At 47.5% G+C, this 22,187-nt stretch overlaps 1 protein-coding gene across 1 annotated transcript in view; it reads left to right on the top strand.

Moving 5' to 3' along the window:
• Positions 1-19,925, top strand: part of FXYD6 (FXYD domain containing ion transport regulator 6) — a 36,394-nt gene extending 16,469 nt beyond the window's left edge. Inside the window, exons 2-8 of the mRNA XM_069468884.1 lie at positions 14,508-14,570; positions 15,220-15,258; positions 15,388-15,462; positions 16,090-16,126; positions 16,870-16,919; positions 17,396-17,446; positions 18,755-19,925. Coding sequence (XP_069324985.1) covers positions 14,513-14,570; positions 15,220-15,258; positions 15,388-15,462; positions 16,090-16,126; positions 16,870-16,919; positions 17,396-17,424 — 288 coding nt within the window. The 5' untranslated portion in view covers positions 14,508-14,512 and the 3' untranslated portion in view covers positions 17,425-17,446; positions 18,755-19,925. The remainder of the gene's footprint in view (positions 1-14,507; positions 14,571-15,219; positions 15,259-15,387; positions 15,463-16,089; positions 16,127-16,869; positions 16,920-17,395; positions 17,447-18,754) is intronic.
• Positions 19,926-22,187: the final 2,262 nt, after the last annotated feature.

Here is a 22,187-nt window from a genome sequence, read left to right on the forward strand (position 1 = left end):
CTTGCCACCCCCTCCACCTAGAAGACTCGGGGCCTTCCCTCTGCCTTCCCTTCCACACTCCGTGCAGGGCTGCTGCCCAGGACGTGTGAGTGTGCGCGGGGCCGGGCTCTGTGCAGGCATGGGGAGCCCCCACCCCGGACATCTCCCTGCAGGAAGGAGATCATGCCCTACGGCTGAGGGGAGCTGGGTGTGGAGGGACCTGGGGTCGGGCATGCTGGCCTCGGCGCTGCGTGGGAGCATTTACCGTCAGGGAGGCTGGAGCCGCATTGTGTGACTATACGAGGAAACGGAGTTTTGAGCAGCCTCCCAGAAGGGGGCAAAGATGAGTAAGATCAGACCCTCCATTTTACAAAACCGGATGATGAAATCTGGTCATGGCTCTGGAACTTTGAGGTGAGAGTGTTTAGGGCACAGTGTTGGGGGTCTAAGGCCACAGTGTGGTCCCTACTCCTGTCTCCAGGCAGGACCGAGGTGAGGGGAGAAAGAAGCCCTGAAACTGAGAGGGAGCCAGGGTCCCGAGGCTCCACCGGGAAGGACCCCAGAAAAGCCCCCCTGGAGCTCTGTGAGATCCCTCACACAAGTGAGGACTGTCCTTTTTTTTTTTTTTTTTTTTTTTATTTTTTGAGACAGAGTCTCACTCTGTTGCCCAGGCTAGAGTGCCGTGGCATCAGCCTAGCTCACAGCAACCTCAAACTCCTGGGCTCAAGTGATCCTCCTGCCTCAGCCTCCTGAGTAGCTGGGACCACAGGCATGCGCCACCATGCCCGACTAATTTTTCTATATATATATTTTAGCTATCCATATAATTTCTTTCTATTTTAGTAGAGACAGGGTCTCGCTCTTGCTCAGGCTGGTCTTGAACTCCTGAGCTCAAACAATCCACCCGCCTTGGCCTCCCAGAGTGCTAGGATTACAGGCGTGAGCCACTGCGCCCGGCCGAGAACTGTCCTTTTGTTCTTCACTTTGTTTTCACTCTTGCACGAGAACTGAAGCCAAGCAGCTGAGATGGGAAGCAGAAAGATGACGGGAAGCAGAAAGATGACGGACGGTTTGGAGAGGGAAAGGGCGTCTGTGAGTGGGGGGTGGTTTGCTGAGGTGCTAAGGGCACCCTGATGCCCCAGCCTGGATGGGGAAGTAGGGAAACATTGAGTGGGGGTGAGGCAGGGAACCAGGGAAGATTGAGGAGGACATTCCAGTCTCCCTTGCACTGTGACCTCTCTGGGAGTCTGTATCATTTGTCTGAAAGCATCACGACACCTAAATTCCCATAAAAGCAAAACACAGTCCAAAGCCACGCCAGGGTCAGGGCATGGTCTGCTGGTTTGTACTCACCGGTCCCCGAGTCCCATTCATGAGCACGGACAGTCGGGAGGTGATGGCAGCGCTGACAATGTGGCCCTTCCACAGAACCCCACACCTAAGGAGGTCTTAAAAAGCCTCTGGGGCCAGTCCCTTTTCTCCAGAAAGTCTTGCTTAGCACAAATAGACCAAATGTTTTTTCCCCAAATGGTAAGACTTACTAATGTCTTAGGAATATAAAGATTCTACCTCTCTGCCAGGAAATCTGGCATTTTTAGTCCGGGCCGTCTGTTTTCATCCTTAGCCTGGCCTTAAAGACGGCTCAGATCTATGCTACAGTCATAGCCACCTGCACCAACTCACCTGCCCAGCGCAGCAGGGGTAGTGGGAGAGGCCTGTTCTCATCATCTGTTTGCTCCCCGTGTGAGCGGTGAGGAGTTGGGCTCCATGCCCCCAGAAGGCCCTTTCTAGATGTGATTCCACCCCTCACCTTTCCCAAAGCCAGTGCTGCCCCTTCCGTCTCCAGTCCAAGGTCGTCTTATAATCAAAGGAGCCTTCTCCTGGCTTCCCTCCTGCCCCTCTCGTTGCCCTGGCCACCCGCATGCCTGCAGGGCCTTGTCTTCTTCCTTGGTTCCAGCCCGCTGCCCCAGTGACCTCCGGCATTGCTCAGCCTTCCCGCTGTTCCTTGTGGCCGCTGCTCTGCCAGCCCCGGCGTGCCCACATCCCACTCCCAGCACATCAAAGCTGCGGGCGGGAGCAGGAGGCATGTGTTCTGAGCCAGGCCTTGCCCCTGACTCGCTGGATGAATCAGGTGCATCATCTCTTTTTTGGGGCCTCAATCTTCTCAAATAAAAAGTAGAAGCCTTCATCTCAATCATGCTACCATTCGCTGGCTTCTGTGATGCCAGCTGCATCTAGTAAACCTCACTGCTTGGTTATACCCTATTTATACACAGACGAATCTTCTTTTACTAATAACAAGATCTGGGTACAGCACAGGCTAACCCATGTCCCCTGGCATACACTAATAGTCTAGGGTAACCAGTTAGCCTAAACAGTGGGACCTAGGCATTCTGTGATCCCACAAAAGGGTCTCTTGCAGTATGCACTCTGGAGTGGGGCCTCATCTTTCTCTGGGGCATCCCGCCAGGACGAGGGCCATGGCAGTCCCTTGGAGCACGTCGTCGGTGGGCTGAGCCTGCAGGAAGGCAGGCAGGTAGGATGCAAGGTGGGGCAGGCGAGCTTTGGGAGCAGGAGGAGGGAGTGATGAGGGTGAGATAATGAAGTTTCCTTGTGATTTGGAGCCTCTGCATTTTCCAGGGAGGTTGTTTCTGAGTTATTTTCACAATGGAAACTGGTTATTCTGATCTATCTCACCGCTGTGTGGAATCAAAAATAATACAGCATGTTGCTATATCATCAACTAGTGGCTTCTCTTTCTGAGCAGTTTTTACCCAGCAATTAAGCGAAATTATGTGACTCAGTATGGAAAGATAATTGCCGGAGAAACTTCGGATTGCTTTCTCCCGCACATGCAGGAAGCAACTGCGCACACGGCCGATGATCAGAGAGGAAAATTAACTTGGAAGTGCTGCTGCCACCAGAAACATCAGCTGTTTACTCATCAAGAGACAAATGAGAGCATGGAAAGGGGAAGAAGAATGAGTGGAAACTAAATTCTTTCTCATAATATACTATAGAGGAAGCAAGATGTGATTGGTCCCATTTTCCAGAAGAGAAGAATGGTCCAAATGGTCTAGAGTTAAAGAGGTGGGAGCAGGAGGGTGAGCAGGCTCAGGAGTCCCCCAGTCCAGCAGTGATGATTTCTCAGATGCCCTGTGCCAGTGAGCCAGGTCCTCGGCACCCCCCAGGCAGGGGCCCAGGGCCCAACGTGCACATTGAGGATCATGTCATGTCCCCATTCCCCCTCCTCCCAGTTCTGCCGTGCTTCTCCCTCTCCCAAAGACTCCTCCCTCCTCCCCTCCATCTGCTCCCTAGACTCTGTGGCTTGGAATGAGATTTGTCACTCCCACCACCTCCTAAACTCCCCACCGCAGCCAGTCCCAGGCAGCCCAGCTTCTTCCCAGGAAGGAGGGAGAAAGGGACGTGGGGTAACAGGAAGGATGGGGTGCACAAAGGGGTGGTATTTGGCAGGGAGGAAAGCCGAGATAGAGTTTCTTGGTGCAGCAGTGAGACAAAGGCATTCTGTGTCCCTTCAAAAGCTCTGTGTATGCACTTGGCCACTCGACTCAGAGCCAGCGCCAGCAGGACCACAGATGAGATTTTTAAAAATGGGTTTAGGGGCCAAGAGGCACCCTGAGGAGGCCTGTGTTGAGGTGTGGCTGGTGTAGCCCAGGCCGGGCAGCAGCTTGAAGGAGTAGAGAATTGGTCACTTTTCAAATCTATAACAATTTCTTTCAGCACACTGTAACTTGATCAGAAATGTTTTCTTTAGAATACAAAGACAAGTCTTAACTCTTTAGCTTGGCATTCAAGATCTTCCACAATCTGATTGCAGCCATCTTATCTGAATTCTCACCACCTACCCCATCACACTTTACTCAAACTGGATTCTTCACGGATTCGGAAGGTATCTTACACTAGAAATGGCCAATACCGAGTAGGGTGCTGCCAGGCCCCCTCCTATGCTCTGCAAACACTACCAGTGGATGAAAGCCCTCTCTTGAGGATGCTCATTCAGAATCCCGCTGAGGAAGACACTTGAGGCAGCCACTGTTGAATGAAGTGCCTTGAGGGTCAACTTGAACTGAACTTGAACTTGAACTGAATAGTGTTGATCATTCCTACTTTCCATCTCTGGCTCACTGCCTTTGTTCATGTTGTTTCCTCTGCCGAATGCCCCTCCTCTTCTCTCTCCATCCCTGTCTATCAAAATCCTTTCCTGCTCTTGGGGTTCAGTGGGAATGTTGACTCCTCCACGGAAACTTCCCAGGTTCCCTGTTGTACTGCCTGCTCCCTTTCTCCCTGTTCTTCTGGACCCTTGTTGCATGTAGTCTCTACCTCTTGGGAATTCCTTTTCACATGTGCTGATGTATCAGAAGAGCCCTTTACTGCCAAGCCCTACTCTCCATGTGGGGTATATCTTGTTCACCTGTTTATCCCTTGCTGATCCAGAACAGTATGGCCCTTTCTAGGAATTCATTGTTTATTTGTGGGATTGCGTTGAACCTGAGCATCTATGGAGGTGATTGCTGGGAGTTTGAGGGGAAGGCACAGCAGCAACCTGAGCCATTGGCCATTGTCCCAGGAGAGGCCCTGCTTGCCTGGTACTGTGATCCCTCTTCTAGCGAGAGCTGGTCAAGGGGTCACTGTGGGAGGCCTGGCCCATTTGTCCTTCCCTCTCTCACCTCAGATCCAAAATCCACAAAGGCCCTTAGGATTGGAAGGCTTTTAATGTGTAGCTCCATCCTCCTTCCAAGTCCTGAGTCCAGTCTTCCCACTGGCTGAGCAAGGAGCAAATGGAATTTGAAGATACAATTTGGAGATGGAGCTTGGTCTAGGAAGTAGCAGTAAATGTAGAAAGAAAGGAGGAGATTTTACAAATAGCAGATGATCAAAACTTACTTTATTTCATACTTTGAAAAATGTGTTAGGACTGTATGACTGCCTGAATCACTGAAGGAACTTTCCGCTATAAAATAATTGATGCCAGATTTATTACTACAGAACTTGGTTCACAAAAAGGAAGGAAAACCATCCAGTGATCAGTCACCACTCCTCTCACTGCACCAAATACTATGTAAAAACCAAACAACAACAAACAAACAGAAGAAACCCAAACAAACAAACAAACCAACCCATGAGATAAAATTAGCACTGGAGTATGTAAAGTATAACCAACCAGAACTTAAGCCAGAGTTACCCTTAGAGTGAATGCTAATTGATGTCACTGCATTCTGGGGACTAGTAAGCATTGGGTTCAGCAAGATTGGGAAGCCAAACCTGAGACTCCTACCTGAAGCCCAGGAACCTTGAGAGGGGCTAAAGGGAAATCAAGTTGGTATCTGATGCCCTCAGTCTCCATGAAAAAGCAAAACGTATCCTCTCTGGAAAAAAGTGTCCCATTTTAGGACCATCAATTTTCCATAGATTAAAATCTAGCAAATATGAACTTACAGTCAAAGATCACCAAACACAGGAAAAATCAAGTCACTATGACTGAGAGGCACAGAAACAACAAGTAGATCTAGATCCCCAAGGATTTAAGAGTTTGGAATTTTCAGAGACAGGCTATAAATAGCTGTGTAAGAAATGTTGGAAGCAATAAAAGATGGAATCACAAAAATGAGCAGGCAACAAAAACTAACACAAATGACCAGGTGCTTTCAAAAAGAACCAGATAGAACCTTTAGAAATTAATAGTATAATCATCAAAATAAAAAATTAAATGGATGGATTAAACAGCAGCTAAACACAGTTAAAAAGAGAGTTGGCAAATGGAAAATAAATCTGAAACAATTACCCAGAAGGTAGCACAGAGAAACAATAAGTGGGAAATATGAAAGAACAGGTAAGTGCTATGGAGAACAGAATGCGAGTGTCTGATATATTTCTAATCATAGTCTCAGAAAAAGAAAGGAGAGTGGGGAATGGGCAATATTTGAAGAGATAATGGCAGAGAGTTTTTCATAATTGATGAAAAAAATGAATCTACTGGTAAAGGAAACACAACAAAATACATAGAAATAAATCCACATTTAGACTTTAGTCTAATGAAACCCACAACACCAAACATAAAAGGAAAATAAAAGGAGGCAAGGGAAAAGATAGGCCAGTCAGGAATGGCAGTGAGTAGCAGACTTCTCAAGAGCAATAATGGAAATTAGATAGTGGTGGAATAACATCTGAAAAGTGCAGAACAAAAATAATCAACCTAGAATTGAGCACAAGGCCAAGCTACCTTTAAAGGATAGGATTGTATTAGTTTTCTATTGCTGCAGAGAAAATTACCACAAATGTAGCAGCTTAAAGCAACACACATTGGTTAGGTCATGTGGCATCTCTAGGTCAGAAGTCTAGTATGGCTTAGCTGAGTTCTTTGCTTCAGAGTCACAAGAAGCTACAGTCTAGGTAACCCCGGGCTAGGGTTGTGGTCTGATAAGATAATTGATGGGGGAAAGAAGTACTTCCCTCAGGTTGGTGGCAGAATTCATCTCCTTGTGGCAGAAGGACTGAGGCCCCCATGTTCTTGCTGGTGATTGGCCAGGGGCTGCTCTCAGCTGCGAGGTGCTAACCACAATTCCTTGCCCTGTGCTCCTCCGCATGGGCCCTCCGACAATATGGCAGCTCACTTTTTCAAGCCAGCAAGGGTGAAATGGCTCTAGCTCTAGTCTGCTAAGATTGAGTCTTACGTAACATAACACCATCATTTGGGTGATATCCCTTCACCTTTGCCACCTTCTGTTGGTGAGAAGCATGTTGCAGCTCCTGCCTTCTTCATTCTAGCGGAGGAGATTACACAAGGGCTTGACCACTAGAAGGGTGGAGTTATTAGGGACCACCCTAGAGTCTATCACCACAAAGATAACGCCACTTTTTCAGACAAACAAAACAGAGTTCATAACCACTAGATCTGCACTAAAGAAAACTCTAAAAGATGTTGTTCAGGAATAAAGAAAATGGCTTGAAGGATGGCTGAGATTCAAAAAGAATGATGAACAAATCAGTTAGTAAGTATGTTGTATTAGTTATGTATCACTGCCTAACAAATTGCCCCCACACTCCGCAGCTTAAAACAACAAACACTTGTTATTTCACATGATTTCTGAGGGTCAGGCATCAGGGGAAAGCTTAGCTGGGTGGTTCTGGCTCAAGGTCTTTGAGGAAGTGGCCGTCAAGCTGTCGGCCAGGTGGCAGTCAGGTGAAGGCTAGAGGATCTGCTTCCAGGCTCCCTTACGTGGGTTCGTGGCAGGCCTTATTTCCCAGCAGGCTTTTGGACTAAGGCCATCAATTCTTTGACACATGGGCCTCTCCACAGGGGTGCCTGAGTATCCCTAAGACATGGCAGCTAGCTTCACCCAGAACAAGAGAGAGAGAGAGAGAGAGAGAGAGAGAGAAAAGAAAGCCATAGTGCCTTTCATAACATAACATTGGACGTGACATGCCAATACTTCTGCCGTATTTTATTGGTCACACAGACTAACCCTAATGCAATGTGAGAGGGGACTATACAAGGATCTGAATACCAGGAGGCATTAGGGGCCATCTCGAAGGCTGGCTTCTGCGCCTATGGGTAAATCTAAACAAACATTGTTTTCATGCAGTACAAATACTAGTATCTATTTTTACAGTGTTAAAAAAAGACAGGACTGAAATATTGTACAATACTAACATATACCAGGCAGGGAGTGATTTGTATTTTTGTATTTTCAAGGGAGTATTGTACTTAGTAACTATTATAGCTATTAACTCTAAACTTTTTCAGTCATTGTTAAGTTGAATACACATGGTAAAATTCCAAACATAACTACTAAACACTTGGGAAGAGCATATATAATTTGTAAACCAGCAGAGGGAGAAAGGGAATAAGAAAAAAATAATCATTTTTTTTTTAAAGGCAAGACAACAGAAAGAAATAAGCACAAGAAATGTAGGGGGGAAACAGATGGCAGAAACCAGACGAAATATATAATAGTCACAATAAATGGAGTAAATTAAATGGAGTGACAATTAATAGAAACCATCAGGTTGAATTTTTTTTCAAAAATCTAGCTCTTTGCTGTTTATAAAATACACACACAACATATAAAGACACAAAAAGGTAGAAGGCAAAATAGAATTTAAGACAGAGAGGATTGCTATATAATCCTAAAAGATGCAATCAAAGGACAATATAACGATTTTCAACTTTCTGTTAGAATATTGTAAGAAACACAGAGATAAATTTATAATTCCATCCTCATAGTGATAGATTTTAAAGTGCCAATTTTAATTTTTGGCAGGTCAATCAGTCAAAAAAATACAGAAATTTATACAACACACTAAATAATCTAATTTAATGGCATATAGACCTTTTCCCCCAACAATGAAGGAATTCACAATCTTCTAAGCATACATGGAATGGAATTTTTTTTTTTTTTTTTTTTGAGACAGAGTCTCACTCTGTTGCCCAGGCTAGAGTGAGTGCCGTGGCGTCAGCCTAGCTCACAGCAACCTCAAACTCCTGGGCTTAAGCGATCCTACTGCCTCAGCCTCCCGAGTAGCTGGGACTACAGGCATGCGCCACCATGCCCGGCTAATTTTTTGTATATATATATTTTAGTTGTCCATATAATTTCTTTCTATTTTTAGTAGAGACGGGGTCTCACTCTTGCTCAGGCTGGTCTCGAACTCCTGACCTCGAGCGATCCACCCGCCTCGGCCTCCCAGAGTGCTAGGATTACAGGCGTGAGCCACCGCGCCCGGCCTGAATGGAATTTTTTAATAACAATACACACTAGGTCATAAAGTGAATCTCAATACATTTCAAGGCGTCTGTATATCATACAGAGCATGTTCTCTGACCATGGTGCACTTAAGTTAGAAGTCAATAACAAAAGCAAATTGAAAATCACTATATATGTGGACATTTAAAAAACAGACTTCTTAATAATGCATAGGTAAAGTAAGAAATTATAATGGAAACTTAAAGTACTAAGAACTAAACCATAATCAAAAACCACATTTCAAAGCTTCTATGATGGAATGAAAGTAGTACTTAGAAATTTATAGTCTTAAATGCTTCTATTAAAACAAGAAAAGCTAAATATTAATGAACTAGGTATCCAACATAAGAAGATAAACATGAGGAAAAGAACGGTGGAATAAACCCAAAGGGTATGTAAAGGCAGAATTAAGAAAATTTTAAAACAGACAATAAAGAAAAGTTAACAAAACCAAGAGTTGGTTCTTTGAAAAAACTAATAAAATAGTTAAATCTCTGGTGAGATGGAGGAAGAAGAAAGGGAGCTGTCATAAGTAACGTTAGGAATGAAAAAATAGAGCTACAGATCCAACAGAAGTTAAAATGACAATAATAAAATACTATGAACAACTTTATAGCAATAAATTTAAAGGCAGAAGAGAGCAAATTCCTATAAAATTATAACTCACTAAACGTATTAAAGAACAAATAGGTATCTGGAGAGGACCATAACCATTAATTAATTGAATGAGCAATTTAAGATGTTCCCACTAAGAAACTACTGAGCCCAGTAGTTTAGTTGTACCAAACATTCAAAGAACAGATTATTCCAATCTTTTGCAGACTCTTTCAAGGAATAGCAAGAGAGCAAGTACTTGGTCTGTGAGGCCAACACTACCACACCAAAACCAGGCAAGGTCAATATAATAAAATAAAAAATTGCAGCCCGATCTCATAGATGCAAAACTCCTAAAGTAAAATATCAGCAAACCAAATCCATCTGTTTATTAAAAAGATACTACATTGGTTTCATCCCAGAAATGCAAGGATGATTTAACATCTGATAACCCATACATACAATTTACTTCATTGATAGAATAAAGGAGAAAAACCATAGATATAGAAAACTCATTCATAGTTAATATAAAACAGAAACAACTTAGAAAAACAGGATTAGAGGGGAACTTGCAAAACATTAAAACTCCCTTTAAAATCAGTAATAAGACCGTGTGTGTGTGCATGCATTATGTGCATGTGTTTGTTCACCATCATTGTTTCTGTTCTACATTTTACTAGAATTCCTAGCTAGTGCACTAAGACAAGAAATAGAAATAAATAGTGTGGCAATTGGAAAGGAGAAACAATACTGTATCATTTACAAATGATATGTCTACAGAGAAAACCTAAAGGCATCTATAGGTAAATTTTTAGAAATAATAACAGTTTAACAAGATTATTGGATTTAAGATCAATATATAAAAATCATGGGGAGGCATGGGCAATGCATATAGCCTGATCTTTTGTACCCCCATAATGAGCTGAAAAACAAACAAACAATAAATAAATAAAATATATTAAAAAAAAGATCAATTGCTTTTCCCTGTACCAGCAAAAATTAGAAAACACACACAAGGTAACATTTAAAATAGCAATAAAAATTACAAGGTATTTAGGAATAAATCTGACAGAAGATGTACGAGACCTATATTAAAGCATTTGTGAAACTTTATTGAAAAGGACCTAAACAAATGAAAAGATTTATTTATAGACAGGAGACTCAAGATCAGAAATATGTCAGTTCTCCCCAAGTTGTTCTATAGATAGATCCATTGCTGTTCTCATGAAAATACCAACCGTTTTAGATGGATTTGAAACGCTGATTCTAAAATTTATATATAAGAGCAAAAAACCAAGAATCCTGAAGACATTCCTGAAGGCAGAGGAGGAGAAGGAAGAGGAGGAGAAGGAAGAGGAGAAGAACATGGGGGCTTCCACCACATGGCAAGGTTATCATAAAACTGTAGTAATTGAGACACTGTGATTTTAATGCAGGTACAGACAAACTGACCAAAGAGAAAGCTCAGAAACGGCCGGACACCTAAGTATAAACCAGACATAGACAAAAGTGGCATGGAACCTTGGGGGGTAGTCAGGAGCTGGGGCCAGGACTACTGGTTATCAGGATGGGAAAAAGTGAAACTTAGATTCTTACTCTCACGCCTTACACAAACATCCATTCTGGATGGAATAAAGATTTAACTATAACAGACAAGGCTTTACATTTTTTAGAAAAAAATTCTTTCTGACCTCAGAGTGAGAAAGAATATCTTAAGACCCTAAAATCATTGCATTCAATTATGTTAGAATAAAGAAATGCTGTTTATCAAAAGACAGTTTTAAAAAGTGAAAAGACAAGGCACTAATTGGAAGAAGATATTTGCAATAGTTAATGACAAAGATACAGTATCTAGAATAAGAAATTATTAATAGTGTCAACCCATTTGAAAAATGGGCAAAAGACATGAGAAACACATCAGTGATGAAGAAACAGGAACAGCAAACACTCAAAGAAGCCCAACTCCATCACAAAATAATCAAATTCAGACCATATTTTACACCTCTATCTAGATTGGCAAAAATTAAGATATCTGACAATATCAAGTATTGATAGAATGTAGAGTAATGGGGCTGGTCATATGCAGCTGGATATTCTAATGGAGATGATCACTTTGGAAAACAACTTTAAATTATTGTGTACAGTTGACTATTTGTGTACTATACAACCCAATGAACTACTTTACGCCTACGCTTATCTCTAGAACATTATTTTTCAAACTGCAGAGTGTGACCCATTAAGGAGCCTAGCCATTTTTTTTTTTTAAAGGAAACAAAGTAGAATAGAAAGTAGAATACCTCATTCATAGTTTTGGGATACTGTTTCTGGTATACATGATGTGTGTTTGTACTGGGCTGCAATGTAAAATGTATTTCTTAGGAGAGTGGTGGTCAAAAGAATTGAAAAACAGTGCCCTTGGCATCCTTGTGTATGTGCCTTGGGCAACATACACAAAAATGTTCACAACTCCATTATTCATAATAGCACAAAATTGGGGGAAAAACAAACAGATGTTCTCTGACAGAAGAATGGATCAATACATGATAATTTACCAGCACAATGGAATATTGCACAACATTGAAAATGAATGAACTATAGCTACATGTAATAATACGAGTGAACCTCAGAAGCATAATATTGAACAAAAAAAGCAAGTCTCAGAAGACTATATACAACATGATATAATCATAAAGCTAAAAAAAGCTACGTTAAACAATATAGGCCGGGCGCGGTGGCTCACGCCTGTAATCCTAGCACTTTGGGAGGCCGAGGCGGGAGGATCGCTTGAGGTCAGAAGTTCGAGACCAGCCTGAGCAAGAGCGACACCCCGTCTCTACTAAAAAAAATAGAAAGAAATGATCTGGACAGCTAAAAATATATATAGAAAAAAATTAGCCAGGCATGGTGGCGCATGCCTGTGGTCCCAGCTACTCGGGAGGCTGAGGCAGAAGGATTGCTTGCGCCCAGGAGTTTGCGGTTGCTGTGAGCTAGGCTGATGCCACGGCACTCTAGCCAGGGCAACAGCGAAACTCTGTATCAAAAATAAAATAAATAAATGAATAAATAAAAATAAAAAAACAATGTATTTAGATATATGCATATGTTAGATGTATTTTGAAAAAGAAGAGCAAGGTATATATCCATACAATGGAATTTTATTCAGCCATAAAAAGGAATAAAATAATACATGCTAGAACATAGATGAACCATGAAAACATTATGCTAAGTTGGAAGCCAGACATTAAAGTACACATATTTTATAATTCCATTTATATGAAATGTCCAGAATGAGCAAACCCACTGGGACAGAAAGTAGATTAATGGTTGTCAGAGTCTTGGGGAGGGGGCAGTGGAGAGTGACTGCTAATGGGCATGGGGTTTCTTTGGGGGGTGTTGAAAATTTCTGGAACTAGGTAGTGATGATAGTTGTACAACCTTGTAAATATACTAAAAAACCATTGAATTGTACACTTTAAAATGGTACATTTCATGGTATGTGAATTTTATCTTTTTTTTTTTTATCGTGACAAGAACACTTAACATGAAATCTACCCTCTTAACATTTTTAGGTGTATAGTACAGAATTGTTAACTATAGGTACAATGTTGTACAGCAGATCTCTAGAACTTGCTCATCTTGCCTCACCGAAATTTTATACCTGTTGATTAGCAACTTTCTAAAAAAGATATTCAGGATACTGATTACCTCTGGGGGAGAGCCCAGGTGATGGGTTGGAGAAAAATACAGGTAAACGCAGCAGTATTTGTAAAGCCCTAGTTCCTAAGTGACTTGTTTATGGGCTTTTCTGTTATTACTGTGCTTTATTATACATGTGTGCCACATATATTTTTATACATATAAAATATAATGTAAACTCTAAAAGAAATACAAATATGAAACCAGATAGCATTACAACAAAAATTACTGCCCTTTGGTTAAAGGCTTTTTGAACCGCCTTTGGGGAGTCCAAGGTCTGGGCCTTGGCATGGCGCTGGATGCAGTCGTTCTGACCCCTGGTGACTGAGAGGTGAAGTGCAGCCGGGGCTGCTTGCTCAGGGCTGGGGAAAGTAGGAGGTGACCTTGCTCAGAGCAATCCTGGTCCTGGCCACTAGACACATGGCCACGGGGCAGGCCACTGCCAGTCTCACCCCACATGGGAAAGAGCAAACAGCCTTGGGCTTTCCTGGTTCCGTTTCCTTTGCCTTCTCTCTGGCGCTTTAGCACACTCATTAAGCCCCGGAGTGAGGTGTGTGTAACTCCACTGCAATCTGGGAGTGGGACTCCCTGGCCCTGCCTCCTGCCGCCACCCAGATGGCCCACCCTGGGGCCACTCACCCCAGAGGCTAGGACTTGATACGCTCCTGAGCAGAGGTGTCAGCGTCTGGGGAAGGAGAGGCCGGGGTGCTGATGCTCAGAGAACCAGTCTCCAAGCTCCTTTTGTTTAATCAAACCACCCTTCTGGAGGATTCTGAACCAAAGCCTTTGGGAAGAGTTGACGTGGGCACTTCAGAGGTGAGATGTGAGAGGCACCCTAGGGAGAGCTGTCAGCATCTCAGGGTTGACCGTAAGAGTCCAGGAAACTGCGAGTCTCACGCTCCACCTGGCTGGACGAGGGGGGCGTTGGTTTACCAGCCGCATTTAATATGATATAAATAGAAATTTCTGACGGAGGTGTTGGCTGTGGGAACCAGGCGAGGAAGTCGCAGACGTCTTAATGAACTGGAGATGGCCACATAAGCCTGGCCTGGAGAGAAGGACACAGATGAGATCACCTCCAAAACCCTTGTGATTGTGTGGCTTCGGCCAAAGGCATCATGGTGCAGGAGTGAGTGTGCCAGGTTAGGTTCTAGATCCTGGTACTCACTCTGGTGAGCGTCAATTAACCTTTTAAAGCTTCAGGTTCTTGACCTGCAACGTGGGTTGGTTGTAGTGCCTGCTAATTGTACTAATTCAAGTGTGTTAATCGAATTAATGCATGCAGGCATTCTCCAAGAGTGCGGTAAGTGTCATCTGCTTCTGCACAGGTTGTTTGAACTCTCACCGAGTTGCGAGTTGCGAGCTGCGAGCGCTCTGAGTAGAGCTGGGTATTTGGCTCAGCCCCTGGCCAGGCTGATGGTTGGAGTCGGGGGTCCTATCCAGAGAGTCATTTCTTCTTCCCTCTGTCCCCAGACGCCATGGAGGTGGTGCTGATCTTTCTGTGCAGCCTGCTGGCCCCCGCAGTCCTGGCCAGTGGTAAGTACCCCTCTGGAACCTGGCCGTGACAAGATGGCAGCTTTGTACAGCCCGTTCTGGTGGAAGGTTCTGGCCCTTTGGGACATTAGGGTCAGGGAGCTCTCAGGTTCTTCATGTCAGCAGAGAAAGTCCTGGAAGGCGACAGCTGTTTATTCACAGACTCCAATCCAGCCTGCCCACCTCCCCCAACAAGCGTCCAGCAGGGTCTGCTTTTAAGCCCTCCAAGCCCACCAGCCCCTGTGGACTTCTGACCCTTGGGAGTGAAGCCTGCACATGAGTCTCTAGGCCACAAGTAACCAACTCTGGCCTTACGCAAGTCACGTGTTCTTCTGTGGTCTCAGTTTCTCCATCTGTCAAAGAGGGAAATGGGGATGGTATAATATTAATATAAGAATCAAAGGGGCAATAAATATGGACGTGCCGTGAGCACAGAACCTCACCGGGGCTCTGCACTGTACCTGCCCTGGACCCCTGGTTCACCCTGAGTGGCAGGCCCGCCCTTCCCTGTGTCTCCAGGTGTCTCTGCTTAATGGGTCCTGCTTCCCAGGAGTCCCTTTCTGGGCACTGAGATCTGTGAGGCAAAGTAAGGTACTTGGGGACCAGGATGAGTGACTGTCTTCCTCTTGACCACATGTGTTTGTTTTTGCAGCTGCTGAGCAGGAGAATGAAATGGACCCTTTCCATTATGGTGAGCAGCGGTGACGGTGGCGACTCTGGGTGCAGGGAGTGGGGGGAGTGCAGGCGCATCTGGGAAGGGACAGACACTGTCTCCCTGACCCTGGTCCTTCTTGCATGTCACCCCTGGTTCCTTTGGCAGACTACCAGACGCTGAGGATTGGGGGACTGGTGTTTGCTGTGGTCCTCTTCTCGGTTGGGATCCTCCTTATCCTAAGTAAGTTTGTTGCTTCTTTGTTCACTCTGTAAGAGCAACACCTGCGTCTCTAAGCAGGTGGGGGCCGTGTGAGAGCCTGGTCATTCCCTCTCCTGGAAAGGGCAGGAAACTCCTCTGCGTTATCTCCAGGACCTGACATGGTGCTGGGAGCGTAAGTGCTCAGTGAGACAGTGAAGCACGGACAAAGAAACGCCACATGACCGGGAGCGTAGATAGGAAGGGGCAGGCGGCTCCTAGTGCTGCATCCGTAGGACACGGGGTGGGAGGGCAGTCACCAGGTAGGAGACAGGTGCTGCCCTAGTGTGCTCCGAGAGATGTGTCTTTGCGCTTGTTTTTCCCACGTGAGATGGTCTGCACAGAGCCCTCTGCATTTTCACGATCACGTGGGCTGTGGTGGTATAGCCGTCCAAGCTGTTAGCATGTACTACCTTTGCCTTAGAAGACCCCTACCCTACCCCAACATACAGCTGTGCAAGCGAGCAGTGCGCTGCCCAGGTCTAGGGGTGCCGTTTACATAGTCCCACAACCTGCGTGGACTCACAGGGCAGCCCTGCTGTGGCCAAGCTGGGGGCATGACCTTGAGCTCCTGCTGGGAGCCTGACCTTGGGTGGTTTCTTTGCCTTTCAGGTCGCAGGTGCAAGTGCAGCTTCAATCAGAAGCCCCGGTAAGGATTCCATGGCAGCGGATAGCCGGGGTGATAATAGGAGGGACGGGGGTGGGCCCCTGGTGATGACCCCAAATGGGTGTTCTTTTGGATGCTTGTCTCAGAAACAGAATGTGTGTCGAATAGGGGTAGACGTTTGAGGATTGCCAGGCAGACTTTGGGGCAGAGAGAGTCAAAACATTGAGGGTTGGCCCATCCCGTCTCTCCTGATGAATATGGGAGGAGAGGAGGTAGGCAAGAAGGCGCTGGAACTTTGTCTGGAAGCCCCTGAAACAGCCAAGGTTGGGAGAAGGGCAACAGAGGGCTTCCTGGTCTCCCTTGAGGCCCAGGTCCTCTCTACAGGACCTGTGACGCTGTCCCTGCTTGTCATCTGCTCACGAGGCTCTTTGAGCTGAGCAGACACTTGGACTCCCTTTCTATCCCCACATAAAGGTCACAGCCCATTAATCCACATCAGAAGTCCAAAGCCTGTGGCAGGACACACTCAGCCCCCCATGGCCCTAGGTCATCCCGTCCCAGGACTGAGCCTCTCCAGGGCTGGCACTGAACATGCCTGTGGGTTCCCTCTGGTTCTGGCCCCTCAGTCCCGACGGCTCCCTCCACCCCACGCGCCCCACGGGAGAGAGTGCTCAGAGGACTTGGAGGAGACATCCCGGGGGCCCTGCCCCAGCGAGGACAGTGGCGCTGCTGTCTGGGTGTGCCCTGCAGACCTCTGATGGGGCTGTGTGTCTCTTCCCTTGCAGGGCTCCTGGCGATGAGGAAGCCCAGGCGGAGAACCTCATCACCGCAAATGGTAACTGCCCGTGACCACCCGCCCAGACAGAACAGAGGGGACAGGAGAGTCTCCTCACAGGGCCCAGGGAGGGACTGTCGCCAGGTGCCCCGGGCCTCTCTAGAGTGACTAGACATGCTCCCGTAGGGCCGGGAGAGGGGTCTCCAGGGCCTCTGCAATGTTTCCCCCCCCCCCCCCCCCCGCCCGGCCTCCACCAAGCAGGCTACCACAGCCATTATTTACAGAGCGTACAGCCCCGTGAGGGAGGCGTCACTGCCCACATTTTACAACCAGGGGATTCAGAGAGGGTAAGGAGCACGCCCAGGTTCCCGTATCCAGCACGCAGCAGGGTGAGGATTACTACCCGGGTCGTTCTGACACGAAATCCTACGTGTGTCACCGCTTTGCTGTCCCAGAGTCAGGCACAGGCCTGGCTGCTGTGGGTGGCCCCCTGGGGTGGGGGGTCCTTTCACAATCCATTCTGGTTTTCTTTCCAGCAACAGAGCCCCAGAAAGCAGAGAACTGAAGTGCAGCCCTCAGGCGGGAAGGTGAGATGCTCTGTGCCTGGATCTTTCCCTGTCCCCGTCACCATCTCCATCTCGGTCTGGGCAGGGGAGTTCGGCAGGGAATACCGGGCTGGCTTCTGCAGTGGCCGCAGCTTTTGCTGCGAGCCCCGCCCTGAGGAGCCGTTCAGGATCTGAACAGGGCAATGGGACGGACCAGGACCAGAAACACCCCAGGTGTCCCGCACGTGTGCACGCAAATGTCAGAACGTGGGGCTTCCACAAAGCCCAGTGATCAGGTTCAAAGGCACCACCCCGGCCGCCACATGGGGAGAATTAGTGAAATACTCCTGATATCAAAGCAGCGTAAAGACAATGGGTTTCAGGGGTGATTCAGAAGGCACCTTAGGGCTACTTTTCTTCAAAAGATTTTATTGTGAAACTTTTCAACTCTACACAAAAGTAAGATGAAGAGTATATGACACCTCCATTCCAGCATTATCGGTCCTCAACACTTAGGCGCATGGTGTTTGGTATCCATTTCCATTGTTCCTTACTAAGGGAAAAAGTCTTTTGTCAGCTCTCCTCCGCCTCATTTTCCATACATGTAAGTCATAATAGACAGGTATAAAACTTTATCCTAAATTGTAAGTTAAAAGAGATTTCCAGATGATAAAATGCCTCATGCACCAGCTTTTACCGTGACGGCAATAGCACGGTGTACCTGTGTAGCTTTTAAATTCTTTCCTAAGTGCTTTTACATCTTCCGAACAGCCCAAGCGGGGGCAGGGCAGGGCCTTTTACATCTGTCTTCTGGGTGGGGCTCTCCACGGTAAGTGATGGCCTGAGTGGGAGATGGTCGAAGATCCCCACCTAGGAAGCAGGTGTCCTTCCTGGAAGCTTGGTGTTCTGTCCTTTTCCCCATAGCCGACAGGTCAGGCTGAGGACCTGTGGGAGTGGCGTGGAGATGCTCGAAGCAGGCAGCCTCCCGATGAAATGTCTTTTCATTTTTTTTCAAATTAGGTCTTTCTCAGGAACCCTTTTCTCCCGAGTCTCAGGACTGTGAGCAACTATTGGGGGTGTCCCGGGTTGAATAACTTCCTTTCCCCGTCCGCCAGGTTCCAGCCCACCTGGGAGAACCCTTCCCGAGGTCCACCTCTCTCCTGCCTCCATCTCCTATCTCTGCACCGCAGCCTTGTCCTGCTCCTGGCTGCACGGAACGGGGGTCGGGAGGGATGGCATCCCAGGAGCGCCAGTGGGCAGGGGGCTGTGCTCAAGGCGGGGAGGGGAGCAGCTAAGGTTCGCTGAAAGGAGCCACAGTTTTGTTTTCATTTAAATTCTCTCCCTCCTCAGCCTCCCGGAACCTGAAGGCAGCTGCTTGAACCTTTAGATGCAAATGTCGATGCTTAAGACCGGCCATTTCAGCAACAGACCTTTCCCCAGGAGAAGCCAAGAACCTGTGTGTCCCCCGCGCCCCTCCCCACCCCCTCTAACTCCATCCCTCAACTTACTGATGCGGCTAACACTCGCCTCCCCCCTGCAGCCTGCGGCCTCGTCCGTCTCCTGTGACGTGTCTGTGTGTGCGTGTGTGTGTGTGTTGCTGACCGTGGTCTTCGTGGCTGCTCGTTCGTGGATGATGTTGTGCCAGTGAACTGTGGACTCACTTCCCTGGGCAGGAGCTGAGCCTCGTCGCCACCGGCTCCCTGCCCCCGTGGCCCCCATCACCTCCCGCTCCTAGGAGTCCACTACCCAGCCCCTTGTCCCGCTTTAGGGTTGAGTGTAGGGTGGGAGCACGGGCAGGAGTCTCCAGCGGTCTTGGGACCTAGGAAGGTTTGCATCACCTTGATCGTCATTCTTTATGGACTCTCTTCACTCCTCTTACGAGAACCTCGCTTCCATTTGCCACCCAGCCCCAGTCTGTTCTGAAGGTCTCTTAGCAACTGGAGACACAAGGGAAGGAGCTGGTGAGCCCAGCGTGGCTTCCAGGCAGGTACCCGCCTCTGTGGTCCTTCATCCTCCTCCCGGGGGCTTCCTCTGGGGAGTCCCCGTCTGCCCTGACCCTTCACAGAGCACCCAGAATTCCGGGCCCAGGGCTTCTACTCTGCCCCTGGGGAATGTGCCCCTTTCATTTCTCTTCAGCAATAACCCCGTGGGCTCTGGAACCCCTGCCCCGCAACCTTCCCTGCTTCTGAGACTGCCATTGTAGCTCAGCTCATCTGCACTCAGACTCCCGTCCCTGAAGTTGGTCTCCAGCAGGCGACACTGAGGAGTTCCCGCTCTGTCGGGCGGCGCGCTGGGACGGGCGGGTGGAGGGAGACCCCCTTTGCTCTGCCTGTCGGTGGTCAGAGCGGTGCAGGGGGCAGCTGAGAGACCCAGCGGGCAGAGGGAACAGCAAGAGGTCGAAGGTCTAACGAGAGTGGGAACTCAAACCAGATCCCACCCTTCCTGTCCTCCATGTTCCCCTGGAAACCAACCGCACCGCGCCGCTGTGACCAGACTGCTGTTCTCTGTATTGTGATCTATCCTCTCAACCGCCACAGAAACAAGGAATAAATACCATTTGTTTCCTAGCGGCTCGGAGGTGTTCTCCTTTCTGTGAAAGCACTTGAGTGTTCGGAGGGCCGTGGAACTTAAAGGGCCCAAGGGAGAGCGTCCTTGGGCAGAGTGGGGAAGCCGGCCAGGCGCCTGCTGGGTTATTCCAGCTGCTTTTACGGTCACCTCTTCCCCACCTCCTCCCCGCTTTCCTTCCCCTTGTCTGCCTGGGACCCTCCTCCTCACCCCTTCCCCTTCCTTCCTTCCTCCTTCTGCTCCTCTTCCTCCCTCCCCACCCCCCTCCCATGTTACTGGGCTCAGGCTGCATCTCATGGCAGGACCTGTACATTGTATCATCTTGGAGAGAAAAAGGGAGTCACAATGGCTTGGCCAAGTGGTCACTGGCCTGGAGTGAAAGGTTCTAGCCTTTCTCTTTGGTCAGTTCTGGGGCCGCTACCTAAGGACTTGAAAAGGAGGCGCATGAGTAGGTTACCTGGGTTATGCTCGATGCCCTTACCCTTAGCCCAGCTCTTCTCTGGAAACAAAACACATATCTTAGTCCCAACCATATGCCCCCTCCTCTGTGAAGCCTTCCTGGACTTCAGGTAGAATGAGTCCCTTCTTTTGTCTGCTCTGGTCATACTTGGTTCCTGCCTTTATATTCACACTTTGTGCTTTATACTTGGGATCCACAGGGGCCAGGCAGATAATGTTTATTTGTGAATCAGCTACAGCGACACTAAACAGGGCATAGGGGCCTGGGGTCACCTAGAGTGTCCTCCCAAAGATATTCCACATCAGTTTTTTAAAAGTACTGTGAGCTAAACAAACAGCTGCGGGCAGATTCAGCTTGGAGGTGGCCCGTGTGCAGCCCAAGCCTCTACTATGTGTCTTCCTTGCCAGACAAGATTCCTAGAGGGCAAGGACCTGCCTGTTCTAACAGAGTGCCGGGAACACTTTAGGGTTGCAAGAAAATTCTTCATAGACTCTGCCTCGATTCCACAACTCATTTAGAGTCGCAGAACTGCAAGGAGAGGGTATTTGGGCCCTTTCGGGGCCCAGCCACGCCCTCTCTGCCCCCCAAAGGCCCACTTGGCTCCTGCTTCTGGCTTTGGTCCCTCCAGTCCTTGAAGAAACTCAGGCTTATAGTTGAGATCAAGTTCAACATATCAACCCAGTGATCGTGATGGTTAAAAAGATCTCTGGCCACACTTACATTGGCAAGTAAGCTAACGATCGCTGTTGAGGAACACTCATTAGCCCAGGAATCTGTAGGCCTTGCAGCAATTTCAGAGCACGCCGGACTGAGACCCTTGCAGGCCCCAGGACACAAAGGATCGTGTGTGCCTCCCCCGTATGGTGCTAAACACAAAGCATTCAAACTAGGTGTACGTCCAATGGAGAGGCTGTGGTTTTTCCCATGATAACTTTGTTAATAACAGAGGGTGATAGTTGCCAATTCTAACATATGTGTAAAATGATTATCCTACTTTGCCAAAGTCTAAGCACCTGCTTAATTTTCCTCCTGGTAATCCAGCTTTATTCTGAGAGAGGGCAGATGTTCCCATTTTACAGATTCTCTCTGATACGATTGTGCCTGGTCCAGGTGACGCAGCTGGGAGGTGTTGCTAGGCATCGACCCCAGGCTGTCTGTCCACAGTGCTTTACAGCACGCGGCCTGGCCTCCTCCAGGAGAAGGATGATGCTCAGATGAAGGGAGGGTGACCAGATGGCTCACATGACTCACAAGACCATGTCTGGAGCATGGCTGTCCCTTCTGGACATCAGCTAGCTAGACCGTGCCCCGAGGAGGCTCACGTGGGAGGCAAATGGTTGACACAGGACACATAAAGCATAGTTGAAGAAACTGATAATCAAAATAGCAATAATAAAGAAGAATACCAGCAGCTGACATTTATCAAGCACTTGCTGGGCTGAGGACTTCACCCAGATCAACTTGTTCAGAACTCGCAATGCTCTATAGCTCCCTGAGGGAAGGACCCTGTGTCTGTCTGTTCACTCAGCCTCCAGTCACCCCACACTCGTTTATATCTGTGCTTTGGTTTAATGTGGCAAATGTAGCCTGGCTGAACAGGAGAGCCCCTTGCCGTGCCATTTCCCAGAAGGCAATGCCGAGCCCCCTGGTCTCAGACAGTGACCTCAGGTGTCCTGTAACATTTTGCCTCCCAACTCCTCCCCCTGCCCCCATGAATTCCATTCCAAAGATTTTCAAGTCTCTTTGCATGGGGATGTT

This window comes from Eulemur rufifrons, chromosome 6, assembly GCF_041146395.1.
Source record: "Eulemur rufifrons isolate Redbay chromosome 6, OSU_ERuf_1, whole genome shotgun sequence".
NCBI lineage: Eukaryota > Metazoa > Chordata > Mammalia > Primates > Lemuridae > Eulemur > Eulemur rufifrons.